The sequence below is a fragment of the Pipistrellus hanaki genome (genome assembly GCF_964339955.1).
Source record: "Pipistrellus hanaki genome assembly, chromosome: X".
Classification (NCBI taxonomy): domain Eukaryota; kingdom Metazoa; phylum Chordata; class Mammalia; order Chiroptera; family Vespertilionidae; genus Pipistrellus; species Pipistrellus hanaki.
Window position 1 is genome coordinate 12457987 of NC_140524.1, and position 27158 is coordinate 12485144.

The following is a 27158-nucleotide window of genomic DNA, read 5'->3' on the forward strand; positions in this document are numbered from 1 at the left end:
AACCATTGATGCAAAAGAGAGAGGTGCACAATAAGAGGTAATGGTAGAGCTTGGAGCAGTTCTCTTCTGATAACTTCTATTTTGTCAGCAAAACAGGACACCAGTGGGGGTGAGAGAGGGATGTTAGTGGTTTGAGGAAAGAAGGCTTGAAATAGTCTCCTGGGAGATGAGGAGGCTGGAAATATAATATGATTATTGCTCTGCATTAAGGGTCCACTTGAGGTTTAATGGCTATTAATTTAAAGAGAAATTACTCAGCATGTCTGCATGGCTTTCTCCAGTCACATTCAATCCAGAGTAGGTGGAAAGTTGGATTTTATCAGGTTGAATTTTGTTAAATGAGTCCAAAGATATGACAGAGGAGCACAGAAGTTTCTTGTGGATTTAGGGCAATAATTGATTGTGAATTTCAGGCTGGGTAAGGATGGAAATAAGAATAGAGTCGGGGTTTGGTAAAGGATAGTGAAAAAAAATAAAACAAAAACAAACAAACAAACAAAAAAAAACAGTGGGATTGTTGTTTAAAGGGTCCCAAATGTGGTAAAAAAATTTTTGGAGTTCATGTAAATACTAAAAGGAATGAGCTGGTTTTCAGAAAGCATCATATAATGGAGATCCTGGAGAGGTGGTGATGATAGAACATGACAAGATCTTAGGATGTGACCATGAGAGTAAGTGGCTGAAGCTGGGAACAGGGAAGATAATTGGTGGAGAGTAGGTCAAGGGACTGAAACAAAAACAGAAAGTTGAATTATTTATGTAGATATTGAAATCACAAAGAATGTGCATATACCAGGTCTCCTGAAGTCTTATCTCCTCCCTAACCCCTCACTCCATTCTTCTGACTCATCATGAACCTGAAGGGTACCTCACCCCTGAGCTTCACATCTTTCCAGACCTTCACCTCTCCCTCAACATCACATCCTGGAAGTCATCTAACACGGAGTATACATCCTAGCAAAAGTTACACCCTATGTCCTAATCTGCCATCCCTTCCCTGAGTTTTGCCCCTGAGCATTTAATTGAGCACCTCCTGTGTTCCAGGTATTATGTTTGGTTATGGTGAAATAAGGGTGAATCAAACAGACCAAGTTTATGTCCTGCTTCCATTCTAGTTGGAAAAAGACACAATAAACAAGCAAACAGAGAGAATACCTAAAAAGGCAGTTGGTTGAGGTGTGATAGTGGAAACCAAATCAGTGACTCTTACCTCATGCTAATTCTAATCCCAGCCTGAAGCCTGTCAGGCTATGAGATTCTCACCCCAGGCCAGCCCGTGGTGATAATATGGAGCTTCAATCACTCTCCTGGAGTCTTCCCACTCCATCTCCAGCACATACCTTCACATCCTTCCTGGGCTTGACCCCAGACCAGCACCCAATGACATCCCTACTTTTCATTTATTCCTTAACCCTCAACTGAACTTCATCATTGAGCTTCATCTGCTCCCTAAGTTTCACATTGTTCAGAGACTTACTTCCTCTAAGAAGCTTCCCCAATCCTGATCCTCACTTCTAGATAGATCCCCTCCAAGCATCGTCCCTGAGCTCTATCCCCTCCTTGACCTGGTCCTTGCTCACATCTTACTGTATCTAATGCCTTCTTCCTCACTCTCATCCCAACTCCCACACTAGCTCCAGTTTTCTAGCATTGAAGTCACTATCAACACCCCTGCCTGCCCCTCACTTAATTTTGCATCTTCTCACAGCCCCATCCCTGACCACACACCATCTCCCTACACTTCTTCCATCCCCATTTCTGTTTTTCAAATGTATTTTTATTGATTTTATAGAGGAAGGGAGAGGGAGATAGAAACGTCATTGATGAGAGAGAATCATTGATCAGCTGCCTCCTGCATGTCCCACACTGGAGATCAAGCCTGAAACCCAGGCATGTTCCCTGACCAGGAAATTGAACTGTTGACCTCTTGGTTCATGAGTGTCTCAACCACTGAGACACTCTACTCTGGCCCAGCCCTCCATCCTTATTTCTTAAATCATTCTTGGTTAGGGAGAACAAACTCTGGAGTCAGACTGCCCAGGTTCAAAGTGAGTCTTTGTACTTGCTAACTGTTTGCCTTGAGCAAAAGACTCTTCCTGTCTAGAGAATGAAAAATGGAAGTAAGAGATCTCACTTTCAAATGTCCTTATAAGGACTGAATGAGATAAAGCAAGTTAAGAGTTTAGCACAGCACCTGGTTCAGTGGGGGTGTCAATAAATGCTACAAAAATTCACTGGGTTAGATAAATGATCTGGCACAGTGAGTGCTTCTAGTTTAATTTCTTTCATTCCAAAGGTGAGACTCAGACTGGAAATCTGCATACCATTACAAGGGAGTTTCTACCCTCACTCTCCACCCACACCTGGGGCTTTGAAATGCTCCCAGCAAGTTCTGATGTTCTTTTGACAAACTGGCAGGGGGAGTGGGATAAGAAGTGAAGTTGTAGGACTAGGGGTGACAGCAGCTTCTTCCTGCCCAGCTGGTGTTAGACTGCCTCTCATCAGGGGGAACCTGGGATTCCCTCTGAATGTGGCCTAGGATGTTTCTTGGGTATCCAAGGTCTGAGGGTCCAGAGTCTTAGGAGCATGAGAACAGCTGAAGAAATGACTGAGTTTGGAGTCTAGCCCTACCTTAAGGAGGAAGGCAAAGTTCCCTCATTGGCCAAAAGGTCCCTGGCACCTCTGCCCTGGAAATGGATTTTTTCCCCTCTCACTGGGAAATCATTGTCTCATTGGCCATCTGCCCTGATTAGGGTTAAAGGAACCTCTAGGCCAGTATTTCTCAAAATTGTGATGCACAGGGATCATCTAAGTTGCTATTTAATCATGGCAATTCTCATGTTTTGGTCAACATTCCAAATAGAAATATAATTCCCACATGCCAGTGACTTGATGATATGGATGCAAGGCCAAACTTTCAGAAACATTGATATATATATTTGATTTTAGATCTCTCTCACACACACACCCTTCAGCACGCCTGCACTGAGGATGGAACTTGCAACCCAGGCATATGTCCTGATCAGGAATCAAATTGTGGCCTCCCAGGCTCATAGGTAGATGCTTAACCACCAAGCCACTAATCTTGCCTTTTTATCTCATACTAGTGGCCCAGTGCATGAAATTCATGCATGGGGGGGGGGGGGAGTTCCCTCAACCCAGCCTGCACCTTCTCCAATCAGGGATCTCTTGGGGAATGTCTGACAGCCGGTTTAGGCCCAATCCCACAATCTGAGACTGCTGGCTCATAACCGCTCACTTGCCTGCCTGCCTGATCACGCCTAACTGCCCTCCCCTGACAGCCTGATCTCACCCCAACTGCCCTCCTCTGCTGGCCAATTTGGTCCTGATTGATTGGTTTCTATGCCAGTCAGCATCTCTGGGCCTATCAATGGGGCCTGATCAGAAAGGCAGGACTGATCAGCAGCCTGGTGGAGTCTTGGAGAGAAATGGAGGTGCGGCTGCTGGCCAGACTGGTAGAGAAAGAGAGAGGCAAGTGCTGGTCAAAAGCTGCCACAGAGGCAATGGATCAATCCCTGCTTCTCTCTTCAGGACTCTCTCTGGCCCTGATTCGCAGCCCCCTCAGCAGGCAGTACAAGGGCATTGTACAGAAGCAGTCAGACAGGTTTCCAGTCTGGTCAAGCTCTGGTGGTAATTATATTACACCCTGGCTCTTTATTATAGAAATGAAAATGCCATGAGGCAGCTTCTCATCCAGTTCCCTGGTTCCACTGAGGGACTCTCCACCATGCCTTCTCCTCACCTTATCCACAACTGCTATACAACTGCTTTGCTGCACTATGAAATTGGCTTCTCAGAAACAAACTACCCCACCATTTATTTTGCCTGTCACCTAACCCTTATGGGAACTAGGGCACAAGGAGGTGACAGGAGCTCCGTTGGAAGACTGGTAAAAGAGGAAGTCAGATGAGGCCACTTCTCTGTATTACTTCCCAGCCTGTTTTCTTTCCTTCACAGCGCTATCACTGCCATTTTTCTGGTTCTTCCAGGTTTCCTTGCCATATTGTCAGTTCCTCTCTGTACCCTCAACTCCTTCATGCCTTTTCTCATCTCTTTCCACCACATAGCCTAGAATTGTACATATTTTTTCAGTTTTGATTATAAAAATTACCCGCTCCCAATTCTAGAAATAACCACTCACAATCCCACCAGACAAAGCCATTACTAAAATTTGTATATATTACCTTTTAATTTTTTCACTATATAAATCCAATTTTACATCATTTAGTTCATACAATGTAAAGATTTTTTTATTCCCTTTGTTTTTATCTGATTGTAAAAATCATAACATTCACATTATAAAAATATTAAGGCAAAAGAGATATATATAAAATAGAAAGTTAAAAATCACCATAATCCCACCACTTAGTGAAAATCAGTTTGGTATTTGGAATATACACATTTTCTTCACAAACACAAAGGAATTGTGAACTGCTTTTTTTCCTTTATCAAGAACTGGTGATCGTCAGCAGATGATTGGATCCAAAAACTACACAATGGAATACTATGCTGCCATAAAAAAGAAGGAATTCTCAGCATTTGCAGCAACCTGGATGGAATTGGAGAACATCATGCTGAGTGAAATAAGCCAATCAATGAAAGAGAAACACCACATGACCTCACTCATTTGTGGATAATAAAGAACATTATAAACTGATGAACCAAAAGATAGATATAGAGACAGTATATCAACAAGTAGACTGTCAAATTACAGTGGGGAGGGGAGGAAGATCTGGGGGAGATAATAGATCAACCGAAGGACTTTTATACATGCATATAAGTACAACCAATGGACACAAAACTCTGGGGAGGGAGGGGATGTGTGGGGGGCAAAAAAATTAATAAAATATATTAAAAAATAATAATAATAAAAAAAAATTTTTTTTAAAAGTTACACACACACACACACACACAAAAAAAAAAAAAAAAAAAGAACTGGTGATCTTATGCGTGTCTCTCCTTATCAATGCAATATAGAGTGTGGTTGAACCAACATCCCTCCCATATTTCCTATGTCTTTCCTATTCCTGTTCACATTTCTTTCTTTTCCCTTATAAACAATGCTGCTATGACCTTGCTTGTACACATATCTTTGGTACTTGACCATTTTCTACTTTTGCTTTCATGCTTGCCAAGGCCTTCTCCATCCCCAACATTAAAAAATATATATTGTTTGCACCACACAGTTTTATGTTTTCATTAGTTAACACGTAGATTTTCAATCTGTCTGGAACTGAATCTTACTTAAGACTTAAGCTAGGAATTAGCTATATTTTCTGATTGTTTAATCTAGTTGTGAATCCCCCATCTGTTTCTTCTTCTAATGCTACTATAATGCTCCTTGGCTTTTGTGGCAATGTCTCTAATGATTCATGGTGCACAGCAATATTTCATTTACCATTGATTGAGATATATTTAACATAGAATGTTGAGGAAGGACCCTTTTATTCCAACTTCACTACTCTTTGACATTTTAATCAGGAATACAAGTTGAATTTTATTGAGTAACTATTACTTGTTTGCAATATTTTTAATAGATATAAACAATTCCATTTTATGAAGATTTTAAAAATGCGCATAATGGTTCCTCAGGTAATTGAAGGCTTAGGTTGTTTCTGTTTTTCATTATTGTAAATTATGCTGCAAATGAATATCCTTTAAAAATAAATATTCCTATTTTTCTCCTCCTCCTCCTCCTCCTCCTCCTCCTCCTCCTCCTCCTCCTCTTCCTCTTCCTCTTCTTCCTCCTCCTCCATTTTTCTCTTTCTTCTTATTCTTCTTAAGATGGGAAGGAAGACAAATGAGTAAAGAAAATTGTCAAGCATCTCTTATGTCTCTGGTATTGTGGTTGGTGTTTCAAATGTGTTCACCCTTTTGGTTCAGTCATCCTTAAAATAGTTGAGGGACACCTCCAGCAGCTAAGTTTTGGTGAACTTTAGAGTGAGTAGGACATAGCTAACAAGACAAAGTAGTCTAATTATGCTTTTTTATATTCTATTCATTTTTTTCATATTAATTCAGTTCAATAAATAACCACTAAATGCTTCTTAAAAATCAGGAATGATGTGGATTAGAGACAGATTATACCCAGCCTCTGTCTTTAGGGTCTTTTAGTCACCACATTTTCATGTGAGTGAGAATATGCATCTACTTCTTAAAAGTAGAATGAAGGGTCCCTAGCACTAAAATTCCTATTTAAAGAATATGCACCTTTAAAGAGTCTGTCCCTAAAGAGCTGAGGAAACCCCAGTAATAGTTATTTTTACCTCACCCTCACCAACAAGAAATAGTGTATTTCCATTTTGTTTGCAAAATTTATTAAACAATAAATTTTTTATTGTTTTAATTTGTTTTTATCGTATTTAATTTTTCACATGTTCATTCACCATTTTCTTTTCTGTGAATTATCTCTGTGTTTTCATTTTGTTTTGTTTTTTTTTGCTGCAATCTTGTGTTTTTCTTATTGATTCACATATACGGTTTGCTATTTGAGAACCACTAACAGGGTCACCTAAGACCATCGCAAAACACAGATATTTACATTATGATTCATAACAGTAGCAAAATTACAGTTATGAAGAAGCAACAAAAATAACTTTATGGTTGGGGTCACCACAACATGAGAAACTGTATTAAAGGGTCACGGCATTAGAAAGGTTGAGAATCACTGACCTAGAGTATGGAAGGAAGGAGATAGAGAAAAATCCAAAATCCAAGGTCTAGACCCTCCAATATTTATAAATCAGGAGGAAGAACCAGCAAAAGGAGAGTGAGAAGGAGCCTCTGGTGAGTTAGGAGATGGGAGAAAAAGAAGTGAGGTATCATACAATCTTAAAGAAGGTAGTATTTACAAAAAGAAGGGGTTGTGCACCAAATCAACACTGCTGAAAGCCATAGTAACACTAGAGTACAGTAGTGGAGAGTGAACTTTACAACATTGGCTACCAAGGAAAGAGCTATTTTAGTGGACTGAAAGAAGCTGAGACTGGTTTTGAGTGTGTTAATGACTACCCTCAGAAGAGAAGGAAGTGGAGATGGTACCTGTAGTCAAGTGTTTTGAAAGGAAGCAAGAATTGTGACAATTGCTAGGAAGGGATGGAGGAACCTAGGGATGAAATTTTTTAAAGATGGGAAATATTACAGCATGCTTACATAATATTATAGTGATGGAACTGGTCAAGTACAGAAGGGAAATTCAATGATGCTGGAGAGAGGGGCATGTGGGAAGGTATGGGATCCAGAATCCACAAAGTATCAGTGTTAGAAAGGAGAAGGGATACTTTTACCATTTTAGCTTGAGGAAGAAGGGAAGGCTAAGCACAGAGGAAAGTAGGTTAATAGGCTTGGTGATGGGGATCATGAGGAAATTGCCATTAAATATCTTCTAATTTCTAAATTGAATATGAACAAGGAAAGTAAGTAAGAGCAAAGTGTAAAGACATGAGGACTTTGAAGAGATTATCATTCTGTGAATGGGACTGAAAAAACACAAAACATGGAAGTCTTTCTGAGTAGTGAGGTGTGTCTGGGTGAGGTTGGAGAGATACACAATCTATCTGTGTGATTCTCTCTAGTAGCACAGAGACACTTAAGTGCAGGCACACAGAGGACAAATAGTTGGGTTCATCCAAAATTGGGGATTTGTCAGTCAATTGTGACAAAGGGAAATAAGAAGTGATTACATGATGGATCATGAGTCATTGGACAATTGAAGAGTAGAGAAGGGAGATATACCCAGGGATCTGACCAAGAGCTGGACTGAAATCTTCAGAATAGAATTCTGTCTGGCATATAGGGTCTGGCCCAGAGTAGGTGCTCAGGAATGTTAACTAAATTGGTCACAAGGGAAGGCCACAGGAGAGCTGTAATACTGGAACCATACACTAGGGGGCAAGAGATGATTTTAAAAAAATGTTTGATCAAGCCCCTCCTAAAGTTTGGGGGTCTGTGGCCAGAGCGCCAGTGGTCCTTCTGCCTGACTTAACTTCTCTGTGGCATGGAGATGAATGGTACTGCCTACCCAAGCTCTAGGTACCACCAGATGGCCAATGGTGGGGTGTGTGGGGCAGGAGCAAAATAAACCATAAGCCCTAAGACACTGATAAGGGAACATATTTTGTTCTTACTGATCTTGTGCTCCTGGCCCATGTTTGGACTCTGGACAATTCTTTAGCCCTGATAAACCACAGGAACAGGCTCTGAATGTTCTTTGGCACCCTAAGGTGCAAAAAGTTGGTACCAAGAAGCCCAACCTATGTGTTGGCAAATCGACTTGGCTGGTACCATGGTATATAGCTTTACAAGTTAGTCCCAACCTAGAGGCCTCTAGGGCTAAGTGACCAGGGCCTGGAAAGGCACTTGTGTTTAACCAGGGACCTGGGGAGGCTCTGGTGAAAAGGAGAGGATCCATTGTTCAACAGATATTTCCTGGTTCTTTTGTATGACCAACCCTGCTGGGAACATAAGGTAATGAAGACTATCAAGTCATCTGTTAATAATTAATTTGTTCCCTCATTTAGTCACACTTTCCTTGCTCCCTACTAAGTGTTAGTGGAAGAAACAGACAATTATGCCCAAGAAGACAGACTGGGAAAAGGGAGGAGTCGAGGCGGAAATCTAATAGCTTGGGTCACTGAGAGGATGAAAGTGCCTGTCCCTGAGCGGAGAGTCCGTTTCAAGAGATGCTAAAGACCCTGTGTTTGGCTGTGTTGATGCTGACTTGTCTGTGGAACACCCATGGAGAGATGTCCAGCATGCAGTGGGATCTAAAGGTCTGGAAGCTAGCAGGGAGAACAGAGGTGGGGTACTGAGGTTTGGGAATCATGGGTCACTTCTCAAGTGGAGATTGGGGACTGAGGAAGCAGAAAGTGCAGTAGTCAAAGGAGGAGGTGGGTCTTGAAGATGGTTTCCAGGGGACTTCTATCCTGAGCATGCATGTAAGTTGAGAATAAAGGACTGAGATAGGAGATGAGGGGAAGTGAATACAACAAGGGGTGGACAGTCTCTATAGTATTACAAGGCACCCCCTTTGTTAGAGCTGCGGGGTGGGGCACAGGGGCCAGACTCAGGGGATAAACGGGTGACATTTGTTTACTCTTTCATTCATTGGTTCCTTGATATAAAGCAAACCTCTTATCTTTGTCCTTATATACCAGAGACAAAGTGATTTGCCCAATGTTTCAGAGCAAGTGGGTAGCAGGTAGAAATCTAAAATAAAAGCTCAGTGTCTTGCCTTCCTTGGCATCACATCCCAGATGGAAATTGATGGGCATTGCTACAGGCAGGTGATGGGAAGAGAATAAAGGAGCAGCACTAAACTGGGTGGCCCCATGTCCTGCCCCAGTCCACTGCTGTCCATAAACACCCCTAGGCTTTCCTAGCAAACCATGTGCTTCAAGGTTCTAGGTGTAAATCTCCCTGTAAGTGGAGCTCTAGCCAAGAGACCAGAGGCCGGTTCTTGGCTGAAGTCAGGCTCATCCAAGTTGAGTTTCCAGCCCCTCTCCCCGCTACCTTCCCCACTGGCTGGGGGTAGAACCCTATACAGTTTACACAAACACTTTCACATTTCTAAATACTGCAATTTGTCTGTCCTGTCTGTTGACCTTTGTCTCCAAGGCTTTGACATGTTTTGATTCTGTAGGGTTGTGGGTTTTAATTCATCAACAAAGTGATCATGTGGTTAATTGCCCTTTGACCTTCAGCAGGAAACATCCATTGCTCCCACAGTTTTGGCTTCTTGGCATTTGGTTATCACTGCCAATTCCTCTCATTCCCCTTCTCCCTGAAGTGTTCCTGCCTTTCACGTGCCACAGAGGGATTTGTAGAGATTAAATGAAGCCACCAGCACAGACACTTGCCCACCTGAGTATGGTGCTCCTTTGCTCCCCAAGTTATACTCTGTTCTCTTATCCACCAAGCACCCTCCTCCCCTCTAGTCCCATATGAAAGTGGCAATGTAGGGGCCAGGACTGTCCTCCTATTGCAAGGTACTTCAACATGTTGTGCACACCCTCGTTTCCTAGGCCCTCCCTGAGGAAGAAGCCTGAAGGGCTGCCAGACTACTGGCTAATGTCAAGAAGCTAAGAACACTTATACCTGAGCTAAAAAGAATAATGTCTTTCCTGAGACCCAGGGAGCTACCTTTTGGCCTCAGGGATGAGCTGGCCCATCTTAGGTGCTGGGAAGTTGCCCAAGAAGACAAGGGCCTTACTAGTTTGACTTTATGTAGGATGATCCTATCCTAAAAAGCTGTTTTTCTTTGTGAAACATTTTTCTGGTGACTGCTACGGGCTTCAGTTACAAAGATGTTGTTGGAACATTTGTAGAGGGAAGGTTTAGTCTGCAAGGCATTGTGTGGCATGGGGGCCCCAAGAATGGCCCCAGTCTTTGCTGCCCACTATAGCTCAGTCTATAAGCAGCAATGCTACATGTATAGTGGGAGCTGAAGAGACGTGGGTGGTCTCAGTGAGACATGAGGAGGTAGGGGAACAGAGGGAGCCTCCTAGCTGGGCTTTATATCATGGGCAAGGATTGGAACTGCAGAGATAGGAGGGAAGGACATTTCAGGTGTATGGAATAGTGATAAATGCACAAGGGCAGAAAATCCAGAGCTTGGTTCAAACCCAATGGTTCAGCGAAGCTGGGAGCAGAGTATATGAAAGGAAGAGAGACATGCAACTGTGGAGGAAGGGAAAGGCTGAGAATTTGGATTTTATTTATAACCAGTGGAAAACCATTCAACATCATCTTGCTTACCCATGAAAACAAAAACACATTCCAACTATTTAATATCCCCTATGGAACATTTAATTGGGTCTTTGCTATAAACCAGAGCTTTCATTAAGGTTGTTGTAGTCCATTTTGAGAAATGCGGATGGACTTTGTTGTGGCTTCTTCTCAAGCTGGAGATATGTTCCATACTGGAAGACCAACATCCTCCTCTCACCTCAGTAACAGAAGCACCATTTGTGAGCTGTGTCCACATTACTCCCTCTGCCTCTGCCTAACTTTTCTCTCTCAACATTTCCTTCTCAGTGATTTTGACAGAGAGCATTCACTCCCCAAAATATTCCAAGTCCTTCACTTTCATTGTCTTCAAAATACTTGAGACATTCAAGATACCACAGAGAGCATTAGCTTTACTGTGTCCTGCAAATGGAGTCAAGGAAGAACATAGACTGGGGGTGACAGTTTTAATAACACTTCCTTCTTTATTTAAAAAGGCATTTGGGAATAGTAACACAAAATTTTTTATGACATAGAAAACACATGACTATTCAGCTGTTAAGTCTGTGCAAGAAAGATTCTATTGCATGCAGACTGTCTTGCTCAGTGACAAGGCTGAGAATGAGTTGATTATGTGTGTGTCATCAACCTGGGAATGAGTTGATAATGGGTGTGTCTAGAAGCTCTGCCATGTGTGACAGCCAAGACACCTCTATTGTCTTTTTCCAACTTCCTCCACACCATCAACAGAGAAATGCAACTCCTATGCTTTCCCAGTCAGGGAAAGTGAATTGGGCTTCATGCTAGAAGGGTAGACAAAATCCTCACTGAACCACCATCATATCTTGTAGCATTATCAATCCATTTAGCTGCATCTTCTCTAAGAGCTAGGTAGAAAAGACATTGTCTCCTCCCTTCTTTTTCATTATGGAGAAACTAAGGCCCAAATGACTTAAGGGACAGTCGGACCTCAGTTGCCTTTCTTCTAGGAGTAAACCACTCTAGGGTCTCCCTGACCATCTCTCCCTTGCCATGTAAAAGGAGAATCAGGACAGGGACCAATATTTTTCCTGTTTAAAATACCAGGTGTGGCTTTGGGAACTACTGATGCTGCACAGTAAACTCTGCCCCCATGGTCAGAATGCTACCAGTCAACTGAGTAGCTATAAGGAGCCTGTTTTCCCTAATGCCCCATTTATGAGGCAGCTCTTGACCTAAGCCTGGGCCACTCTGCACAAAAGTGTAGCAGTATCTTTTGCTCCCCTACAATTTCTTATCACTCTCATCCATATGCAGTCCTTCTTGTACTCTCTGGTAGGAATGGATACAGTGGTCCCATGTACTCCCCAGAGAAGGTGGCAGGCCACTCATCAGCCTGTCTCCAAACTTGACCTCTCAAGAGAGGCAGCTGCCAATGCAGGAGGCAACAGAATCCCTGCCAATGGCCTAGAATGCCAGTCACTTCCAACCCTGCTTATCCAAAGACTAAGAGGGTATCAAGAATGCCCCTGACCTCTACTCCTACCTCTGCTGGGCCCTGCAAGAAACCCAAATCTTGAAAATGTTCTGTATCTGCTGAACACAATTGGAGACATGCCTATAAGTGCCAAATTGTGATTTTGACAAGTGATGGGCCTCCAGCTGCTCTTTTCCAATGGCTACAAAGAGACAAGTCTGAAAGTAAATAGCAGTCAGCTCCAGTTGCCCTAACAAAATACCAGACTTTATCACAATTCTGGAAACTGGGAGTCCAAGATCAAAGTGCCAGCAAGGTAGTTGTTTTTTTTTAAAATATATTTTTTATTGATTTTTTACAGAGAGGAAGGGAGAAAGAGAGTTAGAAACATCAATGAGAGAGAAACACCGATCAGCTGCCTGCTGCACACCCCCCACTGGGGATGTGCCCGCAACCAAGGTACATGCCCTTGACTGGAATCGAACCTGGAACCCTTCAGTCTGCAAGCCGATGCTCTATCCACTGAGCCAAACCAGTTTTGGCCAGCAAGGTAGGTTTTATTGAAACCTCTTCTTTTTGCTTGTAGGTGGCCACCATCTTGTGCTGGCATGGACCTCCTCTTTGTGCACACAATGTGAAAGAGAACAAGTTCCTTGTGTCTCTTCTAATCCTTTCCTGAGGACCTAACCCTCATCTAAGCTTAAGTACCTCCCAAAGGTCCCACCTCCAAATACCATCATATTGTGGGTAGGGCTTTAACATGAATTGGGGGGGGGAGGGGGGATTCAGTCCATAGCACCCTGATAGAAATCAGGCTGGATGAGGAATGTCAAGCTCCTCCTATGGGTGTGAGAACTCATGTGTCACCTTTAACTTGTCACTAGAGACTGGAAGTTTTCTTTGCCTTCAACCAGCAATGGGTCATTACATTAATACTGATATTAAAGGCACAAAATGACTTCTGGTAAAGTTACCCAAGCCCTCCTCCCTGCTCCTCCTACTGTGTGGATAGCTAGAAAAATGCTCTCTTTGGTGCTTGACATTAAGCACATCTCTTAATCACTTTTTTTTTTCCAGGAAGTGTACTCTTCCCCCAAAAAGAGCTATCCTAGGTGAAAAGGAACCTGCATGCCAAGTGAATGGGAACCTTGCCCTTTATATAGTCTCTGAGGTGGTTAGTAAGGTATAAATACAATCTACACACTGGCTAGCTCCTAGGCCAAACTATTGTGGCCTAGTGAGTCTGTGGCTGCCCTAGTGTCAATCTAACAGGCTTCTGCCAGCCACATAGGGGGCCTGAGCACACAGCCACTTGGGAAGGTAGGAACCAATGGCCTCTGCAAGTGTAGTAGGGAACTCAGATGTGAATGGGGAGCTTGGTCACATACAAGGAACACAACTCCAGGAAAAGAGCCCTTTACTCAGGACCTTAGCATCAGTCAGCTAAGGCAATATTATTTCTAAGTCCCATGAACCAGGCATAGAAAAATAAGAAAACAAAATCAGTCATAAATGCAAAAACAATTTTTATTAAACTGTGAAACATTAGGTTGGAGCCCCTCACAATTGGAATGCTATTCCCTGTGGGTTTCCTGGTCCCAGTAACACTGTAGGGAGCATCCGGGGCTTGACAGGGTCTCAGACTTATTTCAGCTTAAGACAAAACAAGCTTCTTACTAGATTGCAATACATTCGAGAAATATTTCTTGACAGAAAAAGAAGGCATTTTAACTTGGGCACACTACAGCCTGTTTGGAAGAGCTGTGTGAAAAGTTGGGCAGGGTATATTGGCACAGTGGTCTCCTTCCGTGGCCTGGCTGCTGTCACACACTAGTACACTAGAGATAATACTGCAGTATAGCTTAAAAGACATAGGTTGTGTTCAACTAAAAATTACAAAAACAGTTTTATGGGGGGAAAATAGTAAGTATAACTCCAAGGGACTTTAGGAGCCCCTCCCAAGGTTTTGTATGAGAATACTGCTGGTTCAGCTAATCATCTGAGTCAGACTGGTCTGAAGATAAGTAAGCGTTGGCTTTTTCTATTGGATCATCAGTAGTGTCCTGGGAATCCCGTGGACTTGAAGTTTCCTCGGTTTCGTACCCAGGACTTAGTTCCTCCTGATGGGGGAAAAATGAGAACAATGTGAAGTTCTTTGCTAAAAGTTCCTGTGCCCAATTTATAACAGTGGACGGACCCCTTGGTTTAAGTCATGAAGGTATAGAAAAGTACCACTTTGGAACACAAGCCTGAAAGGTGCTGGCAGAGGGTAGAATTGGAGAAATGGAGTTCCTTCCCACTTCCCTTTCCCAACAGCATTTTGACTTAAAGACCAGCAGAAGCAGGCTTGGGCTCTCCCAAACTTGTCTTCATGCCTAAAGCTACTGGGTCCCTTATTGGCCCTCCGGACCCAATTCCTCTGCCAGCCATGGCTAGTGAAAACCTTAAATGGTCTCTCCCTGCCCCTACCCTTGGACTTTCCCACTACTTGGCTTGGACTTGGTTAGACTTATTGGCAGTTACCTGGCCCACTTCCACAGGGTGACACGAGTAGTAACAACACACTCTGGGCTGTAGAGAAAGGGAAAAGGAGAAACAAACATAAAAATAGTATTACTACGAGCGGGCTGTGGGAGTCTTTTCTGTTGAAAAAGAGACTTGGGCTGGGCTCTGAAGGTAATGCAAGATTTCAACAAGTGGAATGCAACAAAGTAGAGAAGAAGAGAGAGGAAACAGAAGGAGAATCGCTGAAAATGGATAGAGAGCTGGAGGTATCTGGGAACCTGGTGAGAGGGAGGGCCCAGAGGGCAGTAGAGATGAGCCAGGGTAGGGTGTGGGGAATCCTGAAGTCTTACAGACAGGGGGGGATCCTACTCGGTTCTGCCCTTGGCAGCTCCAATGCACTCTCCTATCTGCTCACCCTTCCAGGGTTCTCCCTTCTCCATTTCCCTGGATTATGTGCTCACTTTGTCTTAGCTCTGCCTCTCAGGGTCAATCCAGAAGGGAAGTACCTTGAGAGTGGGCACGAGGAAGGGTCTAACGGGCAGAATCTGGCTTGGTAACTGAATCACAGAGTCCGATGACTATCTGATCTCTTTGTGTGAGCAGTACCTCTAACTGATCAACTTTCTTGACAGCTCCTTTGCTTAGGATGTGCACGTGAAATTAACACACCGTTAGCCATTTAAAGTATCCAAATTCTTTCATTTTGCTTTAGCTTAGTGTTTTTGTTGTTGTTAGATTTTTTTTTAAAAAGGATAAGCTCTATTAAGATTTCTAAACCCAGAATCAAAACACCTTTGTAAGTGCTGTTCATCATATCAAGAATCTGTAGTCCACAAGGGGCTTCTGGGACTGACCTGGGAGCAAAGCCTGCTATGTGACTGCCATCTGAACCAGCTTCCATCACTGCCCTGGAAACATGGCATGCAGATGCTTTCTGAGGTGGGGTTTACCCTGCAGGTTTACCCCCATTGACATATACAAGCACACTCACAAGAAGGACCCTTGGTTTATTTTCCCTATGAGGAAACACCCATACTATGTTCTGGGTTCTGTAGCAGAACTAAAAATCTACAAGTTTTAAAGGGGTCTGGGCTGGGATAATGGGCATATGCTTGACCTACTCTGCCCATGTAACATATTTTTGAGAATTTTTCTAATCCTCATCTGAGGGCATTTTGTTTGTTTGTTTTGTTTTGTTAATTGGAAAGAGAAGGAGGAAGGGAATGAGAAGGAGAGAGAGAGAGAGAGAGAGAGAGAGAGAGAGAGAGAGAGAGAGAGAGAGAGAGAGAGAGAGAGAGAGAAACAAGAAACATTGATATGAGCAAGAAACATAGATCAGTCGCCTCCCATACATGACCTGACCAGGAATCGAACCCACAACCTGGATAGATGAGATGCCTTGACTGAGCATCAAACCCACCACCTTTTGGTTTATGGGGAAATTTTCCAACAAACCACATGCTTTTAAAGAAGTTTTTCAGTCAAATTGCATTTAATATCCATGAGAATTGCTGACTTTTTCATGGAAGCCTAAAGAGAATCTTTTTATTCAGCAGTGAGTACTACCAGAATATGAATAACTTCCCTCACACTTACTGAGATTTGAAGTTTGGATTTCATACACAGAGCATAAGCCCATGATGTGTGCCTTATAGGAAAGGGGCCAAGCCTCTGTGCAGAACCCCTGGCCTGGGTCAGAGAGCAGAGGAGAAGGGGGCTGGTATACCTCAGATGAATTGCCGTCATTCTGGTCAGTGCAAGGCCAACTTTTCACTACATATTTGATATTGCTATTTGGGTCATATATCTTAGGCCAAAGTTGGAGGTAATCCAGTGTAGTCTCCAGAGTGCTTATATCTGAGTCAGAATATACAGGCGTTGAAGAACTGCTGGCAGGAAAAACATCACTATCTGTGCTATATATTACTGGTGACATGTCTTGTTTCTGCTGGTCCTCAGGAACAAAACTGTAAGAGAGGATAGGATACATGTTACAGTGACATGGATCTAGAGAAGATGGACCAGGAAACATTGTTTTACTCATCAGTAGGTGATAAGGCACATTTGTTTTTGGTGGCTAAATAAGGACTCCCTTTTGCATACTTTCACTTTGGCCTGAATAAGACTCATTTGCCAAAGTAAAGCAAATATAAATATCACGATAAATTATAGTCATTTGTCTCAATTGGTTTCATTTATATTACTTGGACAATCCTGGTTCTGACAAAATGATGATCTCTGTGGCTTTCTGCAAATCACTTCACCTATTCCAGTCTGTGACCTGCCCTTCATTACTAAAGAAGGTAGCAGCTGAGACAGGCTGCAAGACTAATGTCCTCACTCCAAAGTCCAGTGCTCTCTCCGTAGCCCTAAGCCTGAGTGTCTTACAATAAATATATTTATGAGCCCTATGTCAGACTCTGAATCTTCACTTTCAAAAACCTCCTCAGATTGATTCTGATGATCAGGCCACAGGGAAACACAGCACTAATCCACCTCAATGATCCTAAAGGAAGGCTAGAAGGAAATCCATAGAGTTTTGGGGAGGCCTGCTCAGAAAGCTGGCATTTATTTTAAAAATGTTTATTGGGCATCAACTATATGCTATGAAAACCCCTTCATTGTTGAGCAGAACTTTCTCTTTTTTGGCATTTGAGTCCAATGACTTTATCACTGAGCTGAAGATGTGTTCATGTTCTCATACTGTTTCCCAGCACTTAATTCTGTATTCTTGGCTCTTTAGGTATCCAATGGAAATCTAGCAACTATCACACCCACACCAGGCAGACCTCCTTCATCTACTCTACTGTGATCACCAGATTCTATTGAAATTGGAGAAGGAAACTGGGAGCCCAGGAGTTATTTAGCTGTGAGCACTTGTGACTTCTCTTATAATAGATACCCTGTGACATGAGACTGGGACTGGGTGGATGAAGTCAAGCAAATTCAATATTTGGATCCTAATTCCCTAGATGGGAGGCTTCCTTATCTAATCCTCCTGTCTCACACAGATTCCTGTCTCATCAATATATGTTTGGCTATGCACCATGCATATAGAGGCGGGGGGGGGGGCGGGGGGGGGGTTGTGGCCACAGAGTAAGATGTGTAGGAGATACTTTTGATGGGGAAAACTTCTCAGTGACCTTATCCCTTATCACCATCCCATGCAATTCTTACATTTGACTTTCTTCTTGGCTCTCAATGTTTTTATCTTGTTCCCCAGCTGTTGATTGGGAAAAAGCATCAGTGAACTGGACCTGCATGAAAAAACGGAATCATCATAGAGGGGCGCAGAAAGGTTTGGCAAGGATATTTGCAGTATCTGGTTTTCTATCAATACAATGATGTTACACTGCTGGGGCTGGGGTTCCTGGAGCAGCTGCAGGTATGGTTCCTGCTTCTGCAGGTACTGCTACATTAAAAGGAAAAAGATGAAAACATCTCAGTGTTTGGAAAAGCCTCCGAGAAATCGATTGACCACTCTCCATTTCCCCAAAGCAGAATGCAGCAGTAGTCCTCCCTCTCTGGCAATAGGGGTCTGGGTGTCTGTCACCTTGTTTAGCAGGGCACTACCTACCGTCATGTTCATGGCTGCAACAAGCTGGAATCTAGCAATTGCAGCCAACTGAGTAGTCATTATCCATCAGCAGAAGCAGGTAAACATACATTTTCATGAAAATGAAATCCCCTTTAAGCTACCCAGTGAAAACAGACTTTCCGTACCTGGCTGGAGGAACCAAAAGGTGCAGGATCTTTATACAACTCATAGAATCTTATTGAACGAGGTGGACATAAAGTATAAACGCTTTGGGTCTCACTGGTATCTGAACAGGACGTCGTTTGCCCAGTGCATTGTTTCTTGGGAGCTGGCTCCAAAGCCTCGGGCTCATAACTGCCAGTGTGTTGTGGCATGGTTGGCTGCATCTGTAAGAGCACAGTATCAGTGTATTCAGGGTCCACACCTTCCCTTGGACACAAGGCAAGGAGCAAGACTACCCACAGGCAAACCCACAAAGAATCCTTGGCTATACATGAGCCACATCTGCCACTCCTAGAATCTGGCTAGACCCATTTAGGGTGCTACAGTCAAGAGAAAAAGGGCAAAGCCTTAATTCCCTGCTGAAGATTATTCCAGATGACATGTGCTGCCCTGGGGCAGCAGCTGTCACTTCTAGCAGACCCTATATACTAACTCCTTGAAGACTGTCCCCTTTTCCTTTCCCCTCTGCCACTTACATAGAACTGGTCTCTGACCTGAAATTTGGAAGCCTGCATTGTGTTAAGCTGCTCCTTCAGCAGCTTCAGTTCCTTTCTCTGCTTTTTGATGTCAGCCTGCAGCATTTGAGTGTTCTCTTCCAGGTTCTTCTTAAAATGCATTATTAGTTCCTCCTCACGTTTTTTGATGTACACTGCAATTGGTGATGTTATTTTGAATGTCTGTGAGGAGGAATAACTTATGGTTCACAAATAGGGATACTACGTTTCACTAAATCCTACCATATTGTTTTATTCTTAAGTTTTGAAAGATTGAGCACAATGGCACTCCAATTCTGATGTCATTTATCACTAGAAAGTTTTTTAAAAATGGTTCAAGAACACACACACACACACACACACACACACACACACACACACACACACGATACCTGTATATATATATATATATCTGTTGCAGGAATATTCCTATAAGACTTCAGGCAGGCTTCTCTTCCCCTCAACCCCACCTCTCCCACCCACCCCACCCCCCACCTCTCCCGCTGCGCCCTGCCCACCCCACAGCGCCAAAGCCACTGTCTTTGACGCTGCACCCACTGCCACCACCGTTACACGCCTCGCCCCGCACCAAGTGTAGCAGGTCAGATCACAAAGGAAACATGTGGGGAACATCCACAGGATGCCTGTTATCAATGCCTATCAATCTATGGCACTCAGAAATAAGCCTAATGCACTATCACATTCAGAGCCAGACTACACACACTCACTGCTGGTTATTTTGATTAATGTAAATAAAAGTTATATTTAAAGTTTAATTGTAAATTAATTCAAAGGAGAAGAGAAGCCCGTCAACAGTGAAAGAAGATCAAGTTTTTAGCATGACATAAAGAGAAAATGGAATTCTACAGAAATTTCCTTTTAAACAATTCAAAGAATTTCCATGGCAGTTCACAAATCCCTGCAAGGCAAGCAGACCATTTCAAGATAAAGAAACTGAAATTCAGGAATGTGCCAAGATCACACTGCTGGGGCCAAACTCAAATAACTGTCCTCTAGACCTCAGTTATTCTCATTAGAAGAGGATGGCTTGGCATCAGGAATGGGGTGACTCACCTTTGGCTTGGTAATCAATACATACAATACCACATAACAGACTGTAAGTTCATTATATTGGCTGCCATAAACCTTACTGAAATAAACCTTACCGGTCTTCACATCCACCACCCTTCTCCAGATAGGAATCCTGATTTTAATAATCCTAATATAAAATATTATATTCATCCAAATATGTGATTATACAATATATACAAATTATATATACTCCCAGTTTATGCAAATGATTATAGTAGTTCTGTTTATAGCCACTAAAAACTTGGAAACAACAGCTCAGTCTGGCTTGTATGTGATAGTGTATTAGTTAATTCAACTATCCTGATTTGGCCTCAGACCATATACATTAGTGCTTATTATTGAAGGTTGTATACTAATATATCTAACATTCTGAAAGTCATGCTTCTAATCAATAAAAATTCCATTGAGGAAATCTAGTTCTTTTGGATAGGTATTGGTATGGGTATGCAGTAATGTCATCTTCCTTTGAGGTCAGCATTCTCTCACAGGTGATGAAGAGCATGGGTCTTAAGAATACTTTACTGCCTTTTCTTGGGGTTAATCTTCCTATTCAGCTCAAATTTTCTCTCAAGCACAAAGTGTCTTTGCATATTTAATATTAAGAGAATAAGGATTTGGTCTTAGAGAACATTCAACCTCCCTGTTTGCTGGGACCCACTAAGTCAGTGGTTCTCAACCTTTCTAATGCTGCCACCCTTTAATACAGTTCCTCATGTTGTGGGATGATCTTAGGCCACCCTGATAGTGGTTCTCATATTATGGAATGGTCTTAGGCCACCCTGCTACATGGTCTTAGGTAGTGGCCCACAGGTTGAGAACCGCTGTCTTAGAGCCTAAGACCATCAGAAAACACAGATATTTACATTAAGATTCATTTACAGTAGCAAAATTACAGCTATGAAGTAGCAACGAAAATAATTTTATGGTTAGGGGTCACCACAACATGAGGAACTGTATTAAAGGGTCATGGCATTAGAAAGGTTGAGAACCACTGCAATAAATTTTCAGCTACATCTGAAAATCCAGTACAACAGAAATAGGGATAGTTAAAACAAACAAGCAAAAAGCATGCTTTCTTCAAACAAACTGGGCACAACAGAAATTTGGAGCTTTCCAGAGTTACTGGTTCAGATAAATATGTGGAGCAAGATTTTCCTGCTCCACCTTGTCCAATTGCTTCACCTCTTCCTCCATTGCTTCGGTGCACTGCACATGTTCCACCTCAGCTATAGCACTCCCCTCTTCCATAGAAGATTCATGTTCTAAGTTCTGTGAAGGTGTTGTAGCTGAGGAAGCAAGCACAATGAAATTCATGACCCCCAAAGCAAAAATAGCAATTCTATAAAAGAGATTATATAGATTTATCTTTGTTTGTTTCCTTTTATGTTGTATAAACAAGAGAGTCCATTTTTATTTCATGTTAAAGATTAGACATGCCAGGTACCAGGAGTAATTCAGAAATTACTTTAAAATCTGTCCATATCTGCAAATGAAGAAAAGGGAAGAAGTGTCTGACTTTACCTTCACCCAACCAAGCATAAGGGGGTGCCCAAACTCATTAGTGTTAAGTATCTTTTCATTATACAGTTCTTTTGGTACCTTCCAACAGATTAAAAAAACAAACAAACAAACAAAAAAAACACACACACACAAATTAAACCTGGTCATAAATCACTTCTGAAAAACTAGATTCCCCAGGCTATGGGATTTCAGGAGTTCTTGGATGATCTTTGCCGTGTTGCAACATGATGCTCCTTCAACAGCCCCAAAAAGCAAAGTGAAGAACATTATTTGAATAATACAAAATGGTAGAGTCATTTTGGAAAATAGTTTGGCAGGTGTGTTTTTTTGTTTGTTTGTTTTTTTCATACCCACTTCCATAGATCCAGTAGTCCCACTCCCAGGAATATATCCAAATGAATTAATAACATATATATACATTAAAAGTTTATGCAAATGATTATAGTAGTTCTATTTATAGCCACTAAAAACTTGGAAACAACTCAGATGTCCTTCTATGGATGAATGGATTCTAAAAAACAACATCATAAGATACATCACTACTCAGCAAACATAAAGAAATGGACCATTGATTCATACAATATGGATAAATCTTCAATGCATTTTGCTAACAAAGCCAAACCAAAAATGCTAGATACTGTATTATTCCATTTATATGACATTCTAAAAAAAGAAAAACGGAGATGCAATACAGATCAATGTTTGTCAGAGAATGGAGAACAGAGTTTGAGTTCAGATAGCACAAAGGAATTTTGGGGTGACAGAACTATTGTGCCTGGTATTGTAGTGGTAGACACCTGCCTCTTTGTCTTTGTGAAACCCACAGAACTATACACCCCAAAGAGTGAATTCTGTGTGCAAATTTAAAACTAAATTACTCTTATATATTTTAGAAATCATAATCATGAGTCCAGGGACTTTGCCCTCTCTCCTCCTAAATCAATTGTTTTGAAGGATTTTTAAAAACAAAGTTTTGAGATTGACAATAATAATGGAAGGGTTGTTAACTAGAGTATTTAAAAAAAAAAGAGGTAACAGTTCTATATATGAATACTATTGTACATAATATAAATTATCTTTTTTTTCTAATATGAATATTTGTGGAAAAATAGTGGGGATATGTTAAAGCTGAATCATCTAATTATGCAGATGAGCAAAAAAGTGTGACTAATATATATCATACAGACAACACATATACTATAAAGAAAATGGGGCCTTATGTTTTGAAAGAATTTATCTAACAAATAAATTATAATTACAAATTATCTATGGTAAGATTAGCTAATTAAAGGATATGGTCTGCATTATGCATCCACCACTGCTTTAAATGTGGTATTTTATACAATTATGTTTATGAAATATATTTAATGTTGAAACTTATATAATAATATTGTTTTTGAGAGACGTTCCCTTTTTCCCTTTACTAGAAATTCTTATTATATACTGCATAGTACAGTTTTTTAAAACAAGAGATTTCTTTGGAATGTAACTATTATGCCATAAGCAGAAAAGACTGCATGGAAATTAGAAGATAAGGTGCTATTCTTCCAAAGACTGAGATATAGCAGCGATCTTTACAAGTTTAAATTTAAATGGGAGGGAGTAATACCAACTTCCAAGCACTTCCATTGATGAAATATTCATTTTCACTGCTATCAAAGCATCATTTTAAAAAATTACAGAAGATTAAGAAAGTTAGAATTTACTCTTTTGATTTCACACCATTATAAATAAACCATTATCTTCATTTGAAAAACTGTAACTACTCTGTAGGCCACTATTTTTCTTCTGGTAGTCCCTATGCAAATGCCCAAATGCACATACCTGAAGATCCTGTGGTTTCTGGATAAGCGGGGCTGGTGTCACCAGATGTGAGAGCAGATTCTTGTGAGTCATACTGCTCAGTATCCTAGGAATTTCCAAAAGAGAAAATGACATTTCAATTTAGAGACAAAGAGATATGTAAATAAGAAGAAACACAGGCAGAGCACAAACTTTGATGCATTTCCCATTTCTTACAATGCTTCAATCAACTGAAACATGTCCGTGAAAAAAAAACTGCTAGAAGATAACAACAAGCAGAGATTATGGCTGCCATGTGCTATATATTACCAAAACCTAGAAGAGAAGCATATTATAGATGTGCTAAAAGAGCAATCATAATAATGTGTGCCAATCACAAAGAAAATATGCCTGTCAGAAATGTTAGCATGCTGATGAGCTGGTACAAAGAGGTGGGAACAGTGAAATTGTGCCTAAGTGTTAGAGTGTGGAAGAACAAAAATTAAATCCAGTAAATTTGAAGACCCAATTGGTTTGATTGAACAATTCTTGAATCAAGCAGTATCCCATCTGGCAAATAGAGAGTTGCTCTGAGGAATAGTACAAAACAGAAGAGTTTTATAGGCATATGGAGGGTGGAGCAAGGAAGAACATAATACAGTTATAATTGTTTTTAATACCCTTCACTAATTCTAAAGTCTGTTTGTTTGAAGTGGGTTTCCACTGATAGGTTTTTCTCTTCAATAAGGGCCACATATCTTTGCTTCTTTGAATGCCTGATAATTTGCCTGGAGGCCAAATATTGTTCACTTCACCTTGTAGGAGACTGGATATTTTTGCATTCCTATAAACATGCCTCATCTTTGTTCTGGAATGTAAATTACTTGAACTCAGTTTGACCCTTTGTCTTACACCTTAATGATTTCATTGTCAGAACCAGAGGACTAGTTAGCCTAGGGCTAATTTTTCCCCACAACTAAGGTAAAACCATTATGTACATTCTTACACTTCAATTCCTATGTATTTTGAGGCATTCCAGTGTAGCTGATAGAAACAAGAACTATTACCATGAATGTTGGCTCTGTTGTCTGGAATCCTCTTGGATGGTTCTTTCCTTTCACATATCCCTGGCATCCTCTTTCCATGAAACTCTCTCCTCTCTGGTACCCTGCTAACAACCTTAGACTCCCTATATTCTCACCTCAATCTCATCTCTGGCAGTCCACTCAGATCCCTGTGTGTTCTCCCTCTTAGTCACATGGCGTAGAAACTTGCTAGGGAGTAAGCCGTGGCAATTGGCTCACTTCATTCTTTCCCATTCTTAAGAGTCCCTATCCTTTGTTGCCTGATGTCGCTTATTTTGAAAATTGTTATTTCATTTATTTTGTCTGTTTTATTTTGGCTATTTGGGGCTGAATGTTAATATTAATTTATGCACATAAATTTATGAGTGCCTACTGTGTGTGGTAAGCCTTGTTCAAGATACTAGTACTTGGAGATATGCTGATAAACAAACAACCCCTGCTCTCACAGAAGCTTCATTTTATTTCATGTATACAGGCAATATACTAATAAATGAGGTTCCTTTGAGCATGATTCATCTATATGAGGTAGAGATTATTACTACTTCCATTTTACAGATCACAAAACTTAGGCTCTCCATGATAAAATAACTTTTCCCAGGTCACATAATTGGTAGGAAGCAGTATCAGGAATCAAACTCTTACCTTCTGATGTCCAGGCCATCTTTTCCCTCTAGATTACCATCAACATTTCAGGGATCCAGCCTAGCAGCTATGTTATATGCACTTCACAGAGTGGCAAGTAAGGTGAATGATGATCCATTAGGAAGGCTTTGTAGGATGCTTTTTCTGTTCTTCTATACCTTTTTCTCCCCTTGCAGTTTGATTTTATCTAGATTCAGATTATTGAGGGGACACCTATGTGTATCCCTATAGGATTCTCTAGTAACGTCTGGTGAATGGATAAATGAATGATACATTCAATGGCGTAAGAGGATGGGGCACAATCTAGGATAATTAAGACTGGGTTCTGTCCCTTATGGGATTACATCGTATCCTGAGTCTATTAACATGTCTAATGCAGCAGACAGGTCAGAAAATTTTGCACTCACAAGTCAAAAGGACCTTGAACTATAATGTCTGGCATAGAGCTTAGTTTAATCCTTTTTAAGGCTACTATGGGGACCATTCCAAGCATGCCATTCTTGGCTTCCAATAAGAAATGGCTACAAAATGACAGCTGTGTAATACCTCTCTCATGCTATGCCCATATAGTATATTTCTTGAAATTACAACCTTTATATATTGTTGAAGGGAAGCAGAATTTGTCACCTCAAAATATGCCCTTTTGGCAGATTATTTTAAGGTGGTTATTTTTAAGAAATAGCAGACACAGATGAAGCTCTGAAAACTGAGTCTAAGTTACCCTTTTGTAAGAAACATTTACAATGGAAATTTCCATTTGTAAAGGTGTCTCCTGCTCTGTGATAGGAAGAGGATAACCAAATATCTAGAAACTCTTATCTATGCAGAAGTCAAGGAATTAAATATGGATACCAACCTTACCCTTGTTCACTGTGCTTTCTATGGTAACCTCCCATAATTGGCCTCCTCCCAAACCACCCCAACATCATTTGTGTTTAGCTGAAGATGATATTTAAGGTGGTGGCTTGGGTCATTTCAGGAAGTTACTAGATTTTCCTGGGTATCTCCCATTTATACAGGAGTCATTCATGTTATGAAACTTTTGCTTGTTTTTCTCCTGTTAATCTGTCTTTTTAAAAAATATATATTTTTATTGATTTCAGAGAGAAGGGGGGAAAAGATAGAAACATTAATGATGAGGGAATCATTGATCGGCTGCCTCCTATATACCCCCAAATTGGGATCAAGCCCGCAACCCTAGTATGTGTCCTTGACCAGAATTGAACCTGGTACCCTTCAGTCCACAGGCCTATGCTCTATCCACCAAGCCATACCCATTAGGGCTTAATCTGTCTTTTAATATAAGAGCACTTCACCTAAGAACCTAGATGGGTTGAGGAAAAATTATTTTTCTTCCCCATATTGGCACACACATTAACTAAAGAATCAATATTATAGGAATAAAAGTCCAAACTTTTAGTCTCTGGCTGTCAATATACGTACGCATGAGGCAGAACCAGAAGATGCAGAACGCAGGGGTTCCATTTGGCCTTTTCTATAAATAGGTAAAAAGAGAGATGGTAAGCACGTCTTACTTGCCATTTATTTATTTTTATTTTTATAATTATTTATTGTTGAAAGTATTACATATGTCTCCTTTTCCCCCCATTAATCCCCTCCATCCTGCCCTACCCCTCATTTGCCACTTAAATCAAAATTTTCTGTAATTACAATAAAATAAGGTTCAAATATTTTTTTAATTATTATTTTTCTTAATACATAACATCATCAATCTTTGAGGTGTTGCTTTTCCCACAGAAAAGGTTGTTCTTTAAGATATTAATAAACCATCTGGACCTTCTTTAGAATGAAGTTTACTGTAGACCTCAATGCCTATTTTTGACAGTGGTGAGCAAAGCGAGCTTAAAAAAGAAAAGCCAAAGTGTGTATCAGTGAATTTTCTTAATTTTTAAACCAACTGAAATTACAAAAAAATGCTTCAGGCCAAATTTAATTTTGTTTCCTGTAATTAGAGAAACTCTCAGTTCTCTGGCTCATTAACAATTTATTTCCATTCTTATTAGAATTTTCATCTCAAGGTGAGCATGCAGCTTTATAGAACCTTCCTTTATAAA

General features: G+C 41.0%; 1 protein-coding gene across 1 annotated transcript in view; it reads right to left on the bottom strand.

Moving 5' to 3' along the window:
- Positions 1 to 17880: 17880 nt before the first annotated feature.
- The window catches only part of LOC311615556 (uncharacterized protein), a gene marked incomplete at both ends in the record, with an annotated part of 39781 nt that continues 30503 nt past the window's right edge, over positions 17881 to 27158 (bottom strand). Inside the window, 6 exons of the mRNA XM_084870901.1 lie at positions 17881 to 17964; positions 18431 to 18631; positions 18962 to 19144; positions 21236 to 21339; positions 23399 to 23483; positions 26527 to 26578. Of these exons, the coding sequence (XP_084727027.1) occupies positions 17881 to 17964; positions 18431 to 18631; positions 18962 to 19144; positions 21236 to 21339; positions 23399 to 23483; positions 26527 to 26578 (709 nt within the window). The remainder of the gene's footprint in view (positions 17965 to 18430; positions 18632 to 18961; positions 19145 to 21235; positions 21340 to 23398; positions 23484 to 26526; positions 26579 to 27158) is intronic.